Source organism: Ruditapes philippinarum, unplaced genomic scaffold (assembly GCF_026571515.1).
Source record: "Ruditapes philippinarum isolate M1 unplaced genomic scaffold, ASM2657151v2 ctg2172_1_1_1_1, whole genome shotgun sequence".
NCBI lineage: Eukaryota > Metazoa > Mollusca > Bivalvia > Venerida > Veneridae > Ruditapes > Ruditapes philippinarum.
The window spans coordinates 52,650-65,634 of NW_026851995.1; the positions used below are offsets into that span (position 1 = coordinate 52,650).

The 12,985-nt window shown below is 31.1% G+C and overlaps 1 protein-coding gene across 1 annotated transcript in view; it reads right to left on the reverse strand.

Annotated features, from left to right (window-relative positions):
- Positions 1 to 281: 281 nt before the first annotated feature.
- Positions 282 to 12,985, reverse strand: part of LOC132745025 (protein sel-1 homolog 1-like) — a 33,164-nt gene continuing 20,460 nt past the window's right edge. The window contains exons 13-19 of the mRNA XM_060733858.1: positions 11,411 to 11,498; positions 8,527 to 8,675; positions 6,669 to 6,834; positions 5,684 to 5,758; positions 5,026 to 5,198; positions 4,325 to 4,450; positions 282 to 3,339 (exon numbers count right to left, since the gene is read on the reverse strand). Coding sequence (XP_060589841.1) covers positions 3,205 to 3,339; positions 4,325 to 4,450; positions 5,026 to 5,198; positions 5,684 to 5,758; positions 6,669 to 6,834; positions 8,527 to 8,675; positions 11,411 to 11,498 — 912 coding nt within the window. The 3' untranslated portion in view covers positions 282 to 3,204. The remainder of the gene's footprint in view (positions 3,340 to 4,324; positions 4,451 to 5,025; positions 5,199 to 5,683; positions 5,759 to 6,668; positions 6,835 to 8,526; positions 8,676 to 11,410; positions 11,499 to 12,985) is intronic.

Here is a 12,985-nt window from a genome sequence, read left to right on the forward strand (position 1 = left end):
AGGTTCAGTTTGATTATACTTGTTCTTGGAGAGCGAGTGTAATAACGCATGCTACTGGCAACATTTTGGCACTTGTTTAGATAAAATTTAACGAAGAAAAATACAAATTTACATAAATTGAAGCATTAGTATTTGCCCATGTCAGCCGGGATCATGAAAAAAAAATGAGATGGCACTTCATTCCTGGTTTGTTCAAAGCAAATCTATTTTATAATTAGAAAGTATCAAAATTTCCCTTCTTTGAATTTCTTTCTATCAATAAGAATAAAACAACACATAACAATTTTGACATAATTTTGGTATTTTATTTACCATATATCGTAAACGAGTCGATACCGTATAGTAATATCACAAGCTCAACATTTACACTGTGGCAAAACACACGTTACATTACACCTTACCAGAAATATTAAAAGTATTTGGCATATAACCCTAAACACTACATTACTATACTTGTGTACCACTACTGATCAACTTGCTGTCATTATGAATGCTGACATCATATTTAAGCAACTGTCAAGTTCTGAGTGAACGTCGGTGAACGTCGCCTTGCCTTGTTGATCCTTGTTCTCATTCCTTTTAACAATAACGAATCTTTACCATTGTGCATCCAATGTAACACTGACCTTTGACATAAATGAGACCACTCTGGGAAATTCTATTTATTAAATGCAATCATTTGTGCAGTATTTTGAGTGATTAATGATGTGATAATTATGGTAACTTTAAGTAACTGTCATCTTTGAGTTATAGAATAGATGATATTAACAAAGGGGTAACAGTGTGATAAAACCAAAATTAACCGTTCATCATACAATGAGACCTTGAACTTTGAAACACTGAATCTTGGTACTGTTTATGTTAAATCCTAATACTAATAATATTAATAGAAAGTCACACACTAGTATCTAAACACAATTCTAGAATATACAAATAAACGTTTCACACATTCAAAATTTGCTGTGTATCAAAAATTACATAGCATTCAAGTTTATTCTTTTCAATTTAAATATTCATAAAACTTCACGATACATAACGTTCTCTTTTATCATATCAAAAATGTCTTTATCTCTTATAGACAATAGTAAGTTTAATGAAGTGTTATGTTATACAACATGTATATTTACACTATGGAAAGTATACAATATGAATGAAATTACCCCAACTGGATAGCACTTCGTCACTAAATAATAATGCTCATATCAGATTAACTTCCTAATAATTTATCATTTCTATATTTATTCATCCTGTACTTAGACCTGATATTTCTCTATCAATCAACTGCTAGGATATCAGTCTGCATTGTCTTAAACCTTAGGACCCCCCCCCCCCCCCCGCCAAAATTCCACTGATTTGTCTACAGGCTGACAGCTAGACAGCATAAAAATGGGGGCATAAAAAAGCTAATCAGTCCATTATACATTCCTGTTTAGAGCACCTCACTAGGTTAGAAGTTTCTCTTGGATATCTCGTTAGTCTATTTCTATATCTAATTAGCTAAGTCAGAATAACTGCAACAAGCAGAAAGAGTACACACATACTTTATAAGTTGAGCATCAACTTTGAAAAGAACTCAACCATTGGTCTACTTTTTCAAAATCACTTTTCAGTAAACCAATCAGGTGCTTGAAAATAATTTGTATCGCTAACAAGTTATCTGAACCCTTAACCAAAAAACTGTTCTCAACAGAACTTTATTTACACTTACTGTATGAACAACACAAATAGGAATTACTTCAATAAGTAATATCTATGATTCAGAGGCAATACATAATAACTAAATAACTTAAAGTTTATGATATCTATCTTCTGCATAGTATGTACAATATTTACAGGATTATATTTTCTAATGATTATATAAAATATAATTCTATTTACAAAATATCATATTTATAATACAAAATAATATAAATGGATTTACTAAAACACAGTCACATAACTCTTGACAAGAGTAATATGATGAAAACATATTATGATACCAACATCAGCAAATATGTTTGTTTTATCAAAGTATTCTTATTATTATCATCAACAACATCATCATCTTCAGTACCATCATCATCATTTTTATTATGTAATTATCATCATTATTGTTATTATGCAAATTTGTAGACAGTTTTTTTCTCCAAATCCTGGCCCAATGTACTACAAATGTAATTAAACTAAAAGGCACCTTAACTGTGCTAAAAATTAAACTTTAAACTAAGAAAAATGTTATACTTATGAAAATGAAAAAAGTGATATTTGACAGACAATATTACCTAAAAGGATACAATTTATCATAATTTCATTAAAACTGGTATCAAACATTTTTCTAAATTCAGCTTAGTTGCATTTTACAAGCTTTATTTTTTTAAATAAGAATCAACAATAACCTTAAGTGAATGCCTGTTTTCAATTTGAAATATTATGCTTTGTATAAGAATGTACCTATTTTTTCTACCAGCACCCAATTGTATAACGTTTATACAATTGGGTGCAGAGAGTAAGGTTTAGAACTTTAAATGTTAAACATGGATTCAAATCAAGCAGACTATGTATTATAAATACAACGTAATTAGAGGACAGTAGAAGAAGAATACAACATAATCTGGGATTTGTAAGGTAACAATACATATACATACTGAGCAATATTTGATAATACCAGATCAAAGTACTTTTAATGTAAATCAAATAATAAACAATTACCACTTTTTATATCATTACACTATTAACAAAATTATAACTTGGACAAAAAAACCTGAAGAACTTATCTAACAGAAACAATTTCTTTTTACCCTTAATATGCAGGATCTAAAATGTGTTGAACTTTAGCTACAAGTATAGAGCCAGGCCAGTCTGTGCATCTGTGCAATCTGACCAGATTCTTTACTGTTGAAAGCTCAATTTTTAAAATTTTGTTCATGAAATCTCTTAAAATTCAAATAGACTATTCAAAATTTAATGCATGGCATATCCATTACACAAATTTAGCAAGTTAAGGGTTAAAATGATGAAGATTGTGCCAATAAGTTAAAAAAAAATCAAATTCAAGAAATATGAAAAATAGCTGAATAAAAAAATTATATAAGAAACAAAACTTAAAATTCAATGAAACAAAAACATTTATTAGAATTATTCTGAAAAACAGAAAAACAACAGATTTTCTTATTACATTATTACATTAACAACAACAATGGCAGGTGTATCTAGGCGTGGTTGTAGCTACCGCTGGTGTCGGAAAACAACAACAACTATTCCAAGAGCTATTGCTAAAAACGTTGCTAGGTAAATATCCCAGTATGGTCCTAACTGGTATCGTATATCCAATTTATTAAAAAATGTGTAGTAATTCTCCATCTGAAATATATACAAGTACTTTTGAGCCACGCCATGACAAAACCAACGTAATGCATTTGCAACCAGCATGGATCCAGACCAGCCTGCGCATCCGCACAGTCTGATCAGGATCCATGCTGTTCGCTTACCAACTCTATTACAAGTAAAGAAACTGATAGCGAAGCAACACACATGTCCAGATGTTTAAAACAAATCTTAAAGAAATCAAACTTGAGAAAAATTAGAAACATTTATAACTTACTAATAGCCAGCCCAAGTGAAGCTTTCAACATACAAAATGTATATTAAACAGAACAGGACCGAAATTACTTTTTTAGCATCAATTCTACCCTGTCACAGTTTAATTGAAATTCCTGCATATTTTAACAAGCTGTAGGTAATTTCTGTGAACAGTAAGTGTCTTAGGCTAGCTTAATTCACTTAATTTGTACTCTTGACAATATATTTACTCATCTGAAGAATTTTTAAAGTTTTCACAAATATGTTCACAAATCTGGACGTATGGTGCTTTAAACAATATAATCACATCTAAACTAATTTTATAATCATTTTATATATCATTATTTAGTTTGTGAGATTATCATACTACTTGTACATTTATTGAGTTTTACAGCAAAATTTCCTTAACCTAAATTTTTGTTATAAATATTGACTTTCATTGTTATTTAATTTGATTAATAAAACTAGTTTACATCAATTTTTTGAAGAATTACTTTCTTCATTCATTCATTACAAAAATGATTTTTAATTATCAAAACATCTTCCATTTCAATGGTAAATTAAGTAAACATATGTTGTTTTATTTGAAAACCTAGCAACAGTATGCCAACAACACAGTCTGATCCATCAACTTAAAATATGATACCTTTCTAATAGATTTTCAATTTTTATACAATTTAATATAAAATACCTTAAAAATGAATATCTCTAAAATCAGAGCAAAGAATTACACAAATCTAGAGAGAAAAGGTTTTAAATAACTTACCTCTTTATTAAATACATCTGTTCCATAAAACATGCCCAGTTTAAATAATGCTAAGGTTACTGGAACATATGCATCAACACTGGTCTCAGCTGCCATATCATAAAACCTCTTTGCGAGATGGACATCCTAGTTAAACAGACATACATAAATTATTTCACACTGACATACAAAAATTACATAGACATACTAACATAATTGAACCCTTACCATACCATGCTAAATACCTGAATAAACTGAGTAAATAGAACCAAAATGTTTTACTTCACTGTTAACAGCACAAACAGCATTAAGTTTGACCAGCACTGTTTTAGATTAAGAATACCAAGTAATAGAAAGCCAAAAAGTTATATTGTCATATACTAAAGGAATATTACATTATGCAGGATATGAACTTCAAAGTGTCGCATTTAAAAGGGAACTTCTCAAGTTATCCATCTCTTGACTCAATATAGAAATATTCATGGCAATAGTAATCTACAAGTACATTAACCAGCTCTATTAGGTCAATTATTTGCATTATCTAAATGAAATCAACACTATATAAGTTTTCATATTCATCATAGGGAGAACAAACTTTTCCTAAAACATCTATACTTCTTCAGTAGACTTGTGTTCTTTAGACATAAATTCAATTTTTTAATGTTTAAGAATATAACAACAATAGAATACTTTACAATACATTTTGTAAATTGATAACCAACCTGTTTTAGACCAAGACCATTTTCATGCATGTATCCAAGATTAAACATGGCTTGTGCATTATGCTGTTGTTCTGTAGCAAGTCTGTAGTGTGTGGCAGCTGTCTCGTAATCTATATCTGTACCGTAACCGTAGTAATGATAGTCACCCATCTTTAAACGTGCTATTGTAGAACCTGTACAATAAAAATATGTATTAATATTTATACCTTTTTTAAGAATAAAGCATTTGATATATCATTAAGTCAAGTGAACATATTAATTCATCTCTTGATCTGTATCTGAAGGTGGAAATAAACAGCAACAGAAATCTTGCATGTATTGTAATAGCAAGACAGAGTATTGTACTTATTTCTTTAAAGTGTATTAAGCCTTATATCTGCTGTCTGTAGTAAACAAATTTTTGTGTGTGTGTGTGCTTTATTTTTGACAAAGAATAATTCCTTATTTAATATCTGTATGAAAGAAATATGTTTGAATTTTTCCTTTAATCTAAATGGCATATGCCCAAATCGTTGATTAACAATAATCCAAATCCCCAAACTTAGAACAGCAAACATTTTCCACAAAAAATGACAAATGGTTTGTCCAGATTGAAAGATGGACAAGTTTATTTAAGATATTTAACAGGATAATTTGTAAATGAAATAGTTAATATTGCCTTGTGATGCTGCACGTGTCCAATGTAACAACGCCCTCTGATATGTCTCTTTCTGGTCAAATAGAGTGCTCTCCCCTGAAAATAATCCATTGTTTCATTAACTTTTCATAACATAAATATTGCTTAATTTGGTCTGTAAATGATAATCTAAAGTATCTGTTTCTAAAACAAATATATAATTATATAAATAATCTAAAGTATCTGTTTCTAAAACAAATATATAATTATATAATTAACAATTTTAATCACTGTCAGTATAAATTACTAAAATCAACATTATCATTTAAATTCAAAAGACACAGCTTAAAAATAACCAATTTTTTAACACTTACTTTTTAAAAACTAAGAAGTAAACGAAACTTTTCAGTTATTAATAAAGAATATCAATAATTAATTATTTTTCTAATTAATAATTCAGAAAGTGCAAAACATAAGCTCTTTTTATTTCAGCATACTGGGGATTAGTCTAGACATGAAATTACAAGCAATTACCCTACTATATAAAACCACATTAAAAACTTATCACTTTTGCAATATTGAGCACCTACTTTATACTTTACGTCTTCATTCTCTATGTCATTAAACTCTCAAAAGCTAAACAAAATCACTGTCCTCAGAAGTGCAATAACCTTATACAATTCGAAGAGCTCTTTATTTTACATTTTAGGAATGAGGAAGCAATTTAAAATAAATTGTCTGAAGATTTTTATTTGCACCTTATTTCAGCAGGAAGTAACCTAACAATTTCTATTAGATACTGTTCGCTATTCAGTCAGTACATATTTTAATTTTTTCATTTAAAATGATGAATGGTTTGTCCAGATGGAAAGACAAAGAAGTCCTTCTGGGATAATTAATTGGTTAGAGGTTAAACAAATGGTTCTACATGCAGTACTCTTACACTGAAATCAGTCCCTCACCTAACCCTCTTAATAAATGGCACAGGTGTAAATAAAAAAAAAACAAGGAAAATATAGAAGTATACCATTATCTAAAATATAGGCAACATTAGACTGTGCCACTTCATATCCCATCTCAGCTAGGAATGTGTACTTCAGGAGAGCTTCATTAACATTACCATTCTTATATAACTCATGGGCATCAACCAACATGCTAGCCCATTTCCCTCGCTCCGCTACATTCTTGTACAACTAAAATAGAAAACAAAATCTTTATTTTTCAAAAAACTCTCAAACAAATGATCATTAATTGCCAATTTAACAAAATTGTTTATTGGCTTCATAATGACAATCAATTTTCTATTGAGAGAATAAGAATTTGTGAAATAGTCAGTTAAATAAAAAGATAGTTATGAAAAACTGGCATTAGTCCAACACCCTATCACCTATTTGCATGTTAAAATAAAATCATTTACAAGAAAACTAACTCTGTAAAATAGACCAAGGATTACAGAGGAGCAGTCTTAAAACAGGAGCTGAAAGTAGAAAATTGAACTCAAATATTTTCAGTGCTTGACAGTAAACAAGAGCCTGGTTAATTAAGAAATTAACAAAGTGGAAGATTTCATATGAATTACCTTGCATAGTTATAAGTCTTGGATATTGATCAGTGAAGTTTTTATGAACTTTAAAAAAAGTTCACAAAAGGTCAGTCATATTTCATTCAAAATCAATGCAAGTGTTATGCATCACAGACAGTACCCTCCAATTATGATCACAAAGACATGTTTAAGTTTCAAGTGAATGCTATAAGTTTTTAAAATGGGTGCTGCACGGGAATTTTGTAAGTTCACAAAGCACTCAATTCAGTCAAAATCGAAGTTAGAGTTATGGGTTAGTGACCTCTTGTCATGTCAGCATGATACTGTACAAGATAAGAAGTTGCATGTCAAACTATAACCAAAGTGTGGTATGCCGATACCAATGCTGACAATGACAACCGTACAATGAGTGTCAAAAAAGTTTTTTTCTTTTCTACTTTACCAATTTTAGCATTAAATTACCAGTATTCTTCCAAAACTAAAGTACAAACTCTTTGCAGTGTAACAAATCATACCTTACTTTAATATAAAAGTTCTATTCATCTCTAAAGTGGGGTTAAGAAAATCTAAGAGTATTAAAAAAATTGCATTACAGGAAGCAGTTCAAACAGATTTCTAGGAATAACAAGTAATAACACTCATTTAAGTATGAACTAGTCACAGAATCAATTTCAATATAACTTAATAAGGATTCCCTTCAATTTCACTTCATTATTTTGAAGTCACACAACCTTCTGGAGAGCAATTGAGGAAATTCAGTGAGAAACTCTTTAATTATCATGGTTTTTTTTATATATTTCTAGTAGAATTACCAGCATATTGTGTCACCTTACATCTCTTATAAGATATTGATGTTGTACTGGTAATTATAAATTAAACTTGCATCTGCACACTATACATAATTCCAGATACTATCATATATTATGTTAAAAATACTGGCAGCTGTAATCTATAAACAGATACTGGCAGCTGTAATCTATAAACAGATACTGGCAGCTGTAATCTATAAACAAATACTGAGATCTGTAATCCAAAAACAGATACTAGCATCTGTAATCCAAAAACAGATACTAGCATATGTAATCCAAAAACAGATACTAGCATCTGTAATCCAAAAACAAATACTGGCATCTGTAACCTAAAAACAGATACTCACATCTGAACTCTATTAACAGATACTGACATCTGTAATCTATAAACAGATACTGGCGTCTGTAATCTACGAGGCTTGTCCAAAAAATTTGTGCACAGCAGTTATTGTCGTGAGAGTTACTGATAAATAAAAAACATGAATTATATATAAGAATATGTAAATACCTGATAATTTTACATGGAAACTTACCTCGACAGCTGTATGGCAATTTCTTAGGACACCAGTTCCTGTAGCATGCATCTGTGCTAGATGATAGAATGCCAGGACATGACCACCTTGTGATGCTAGGTTGAAATATTTTACAGCTACTTTATAATCTCTCCTCACACCTTTACCACCTAATTATAACAAAAATTATACTTAACCTATATCATTTATTAACAAAAACTTTGATTTCAAGGCATAAAATCTTTCATAAGTATTGTGATTTCAGCATTTCAAGCATTTTTTTTATCATTAGTTTAAATCAATATACTGGTCATTACATAGATATAACCAAATATTCTAATGTTAATATTTTAACACTAAATTACAACACATGTCAATACAATGCAGTTTAATAACTTTATTAGTTTTCACTATTAATCTAATTAGATCCGTAATCCCATGATGTTTCCTCCACCTGTAATTTCAGAGAGTTCAAATATATTTATCAATATTCTAGAATTTAATTTTGTTTGTAAATGCAACAAATTATTTTGCCATAGTCTGTGGCTTAAAAGGTTAGTTTCTGTAGGTGAACACTATCTTATTTTTACGCACTCTCTAAAATCAGGTTAGTTATATATATATATCTAATTACAACGGCTGCACGTTTAATTGACAATCCTTATTTAAATAAGTCAGCAATAACTACTAGTTACATCAATAAAATAGATATGATTTACTATTTAATAACATCAGGAGTGTTTTACATAAACAAGAGGGCCATGATGGCCCTGAGGTTGCTCACCTGTATATAGGCCGGAGCGGGGCCAGTTTAAACCCCAGGGCTTTTATTTGAGCAAACTTGGAAGACACTCATTAGAAGATGTTTCATGATGTTAAGTTTTTACTACACACATATAATGAAAAACAATGACCTCCGCCACCCCCCCCCCCTTTGGCAGGGCCAATTTAAACCCAAGGGCTTTTATTTGGACAAACTTGGTAGACACCAACAAAAAGATGTTTCCTGCTTAAAATCTAACCTCTAGCTCATTGGGTTTTTTAAAAGAAGATTTTTTAAGTTTTTACTATACACATATAGTAAAAACAATGACACCTCTGGGGCGGGGCCAGTTTTAACCCCAGGGCTTTTATTTGAACAAACTTTGTAGACACTTACTAGAAGTTGTTTCATTCTTAATATCTAAACTCTAGCTATTTGGGTTTTTTTCAAAGAAGATTTTTAAGTTTTTGCCATACACATATAAGGAAAATCAATGACCCCCGGGCGGGGCCAATTTTGACCCCAGGGCTTTTATTTGAACAAACTTTGTAGACACCCATTAGAACATGTTTCATGCTAAATATCTTAGCTCTAGCTCTTTGGGTTCTTTAAAAGAGATTTTTTTTAGTTTTTACTATATGCATATAGGGAAAATCAATGACCCCCTGAGGCGGGGCCAATTTTGACCCCAGTGCTTTTATTTGAACAAACTTGGTAGAAACTCACTAGAAGATGTTTCATGCTTAATATCTAAACTCTAGCTATTTGGGTTTTTTCAAAGAAGATTTTTTAAGTTTTGCTATACACATATAAGGAAAATCAATGACCCCCGGGCGGGGCCAATTTTGACCCCAGAGCTTTTATTTGAACAAACTTTGTAGACACCCATTAGAACATGTTTCATGCTAACAATCTTAGCTCTAGCTCTTTGGGTTCTTTAAAACAAGATTTTTTAAGTTTTTACTATATGCATATAGGGAAAATCAATGACCCCCTGGGGCGGGGCCAATTTTGACCCCAGGGCTTTTATTTGAACAAACTTTGTAGACACTCACTAGAAGATGTTTCATGTTTAATATCTAAACTCTAGCTATATGGGTTTTTTCAAAGAAGATTTTTTAAGTTTTTGCTATACACATATAAGGAAAATCAATGACCCCCGGGGCGGGGCCAATTTTGACCCCAGGGCTTTTATTTGAACAAACTTTGTAGACACTCATTAGAACATGTTTCATGCTAAATATCTTAGCTCTAGCTCTTTGGGTTCTTTAAAAGAAGATTTTTTAAGTTTTTACTATATGCATATAGGGAAAATCAATGACCCCCTGGGGCGGGGCCAATTTTGACCCCAGGGCTTTTATTTGAACAAACTTGGTAGACACTCATTAGAAGATGTTTCATGCTAAATATCTTAGCTCTAGCTCTATGGGTTCTTTAAAAGAAGATTTTTTAAGTTTTTACTATATGCATATAGGGAAAATCAATGACCCCCTGGGGCGGGGCCAATTTTGACCCTAGGGCTTTTATTTGAACAAACTTGGTAGACACTCACTAGAAGATGTTTCATGCCAAATATCTAAGCTCTAGCTCTTTGGGTTTTTTAAAAGAAGATATTTAAAGTTTTTTCTTTTGGTTGCCATGGCAACCAGAGTTCTGCATGGAATTAAATTCTTTGAACAATTTTTAAAGGTGACCACCAAAGGAACATTCCTGTGAAGTTTGGATGAAATTGGCTTAGTGGTTTATGAGGAGATGTCATTTAAAGTAAAAGTTTACGGACGGACGCCGGACGGACGATGGACAGACGGACGCCGGACGAAAAGCGATCACAAAAGCTCACCCTGTCACTTTGTGACAGGTGAGCTAAAAAGAAATAAAGTTAAAATATCAAGAATAATTTGAATACTGAATATCACATAGTACATTGTAACCAGTGCACTTTAGACTATTAATTTTAAGTTTATGACAATCATTCTGTAAATGTTTGGTTGAAATTTCTTAAGAAAACAAACAATTTGAAGGCAATGTTTTTGCCAAGATGCCTGCCTCCAGACATTTATTAATCTTATAACCAAAGTTTTTTGTCTGAAATTCTGGTTTAAAATCTATAAAATAGAACAATAAAAAATCCAGCCCACATACCAAAATGCATAATTCCGAGATGAAGTTGGGCGTCTGACCACCCTTGATCGGAGGATTGAGTGAAATATTTCAAAGCTTTTTGATAGTCCTGAAATAAATTTAATATTTCTTTAGAAGTGGTGAATATACTTCATCAATTTTATTCAATAAATGAAACAAACAAGTGGGTTGATATCATCTTCTATCAATATAACTTCAAAGGCAAACAATTTAATCTGGTATCTTTATGTTTCAGCAGTTACATCAATCTTGTGATGACATCATGATTTCCAGAACAAGATTAAACCATTAATAACTTTCATATAGTCTGACATTTACAAAGTATATTAATTTGATACTATTTTATCAACGTAAATTTGTGCTTCATTAGATGGCAGACAACTGTTATTGCAAACTTTAATCATGTTTAATAAACTTATATATAGATGTAACATTAGCCAAACCCAAAAAGTAGTTACAAAAAAACATTTTATGTGTTGTAATAGCACACATCATTTCACATATTGCCTTCCATACTTCACAGATATATGTTATGTTATTAATAAACAGTGAGAAATCTGCTATCTCCTTTATTAATGATCCTATCCAACTTTCATTTTTGGAACCGACCATTATCAATTTATTTGGGTATCAGGATGAAAATTTAGAAGTTGATCAGCAAATTATAGTGCCTGGTGACACTGCACCGGTTTGCAGCTTGCCCTTCACAAAATGTAATTGCCCTGCATTTCCACAGACAAAAATAGTTAAAATAAAAAACACATGAGTCGGACAACTTGAATTTACCATTTACCGGTCTATACTGGTATAAATGGCTTTATTCAATTACAAATTGTTTATAATACTTTATAATACTTTTCATACTTTTAATATATAATCTTCAACATAGCCTGCTAGGATTTTCATTTGTCAGGTATTACTATATTACATATGCAGTTTGATTGTTTACCAAATACCGTCATTTATACATCATATGGATCAGCAGAATCTTACTCGCCCTAACTGTCAAGTTAGATCAACTTTTTTCTCACCTGACCCGAACTTTCACTTGCAAATACAAGCGGGCAAGTGGATTTGTCAAAGCCTTGACTAAACTGGTGGCAAAAGTTAATCACTCTAGATTTCATAAAACAGAGTATTCAATGCACCTAACCTTGCCTATTATAAATTTGTAAAGCAGACTAGTCTTGCTTAAAATTTCAAACAGATAAAAGGGAGCATAACTCCAAAAATATTGCTATCAGAATTATACCCTTTGTCTAACAACTGCACCTTGTCATGATAAGCAACTATTCCAAGTTTAATGTTGATGACTTTCATAATATTTGAATAATGGGCTACATTTAAGCATTTCCAAGGCAAAACCAATGACGATGGGGAAACAGCGGAGCAGCAATTATAACACAGTGGAACCTGTCTAATCCGAACTCGTCTGGACCAGGAGAAAAGTTTGGATTAGAAAGGTTTCGGGATTAGAAGGTTTTTTACATGTTTTTTCATGTTATTGGCAGAATAGGTTAAGGAAAGTAAACGGAAATGCATTTGAAATTGCAATATAAATATTTTATTTTTGCA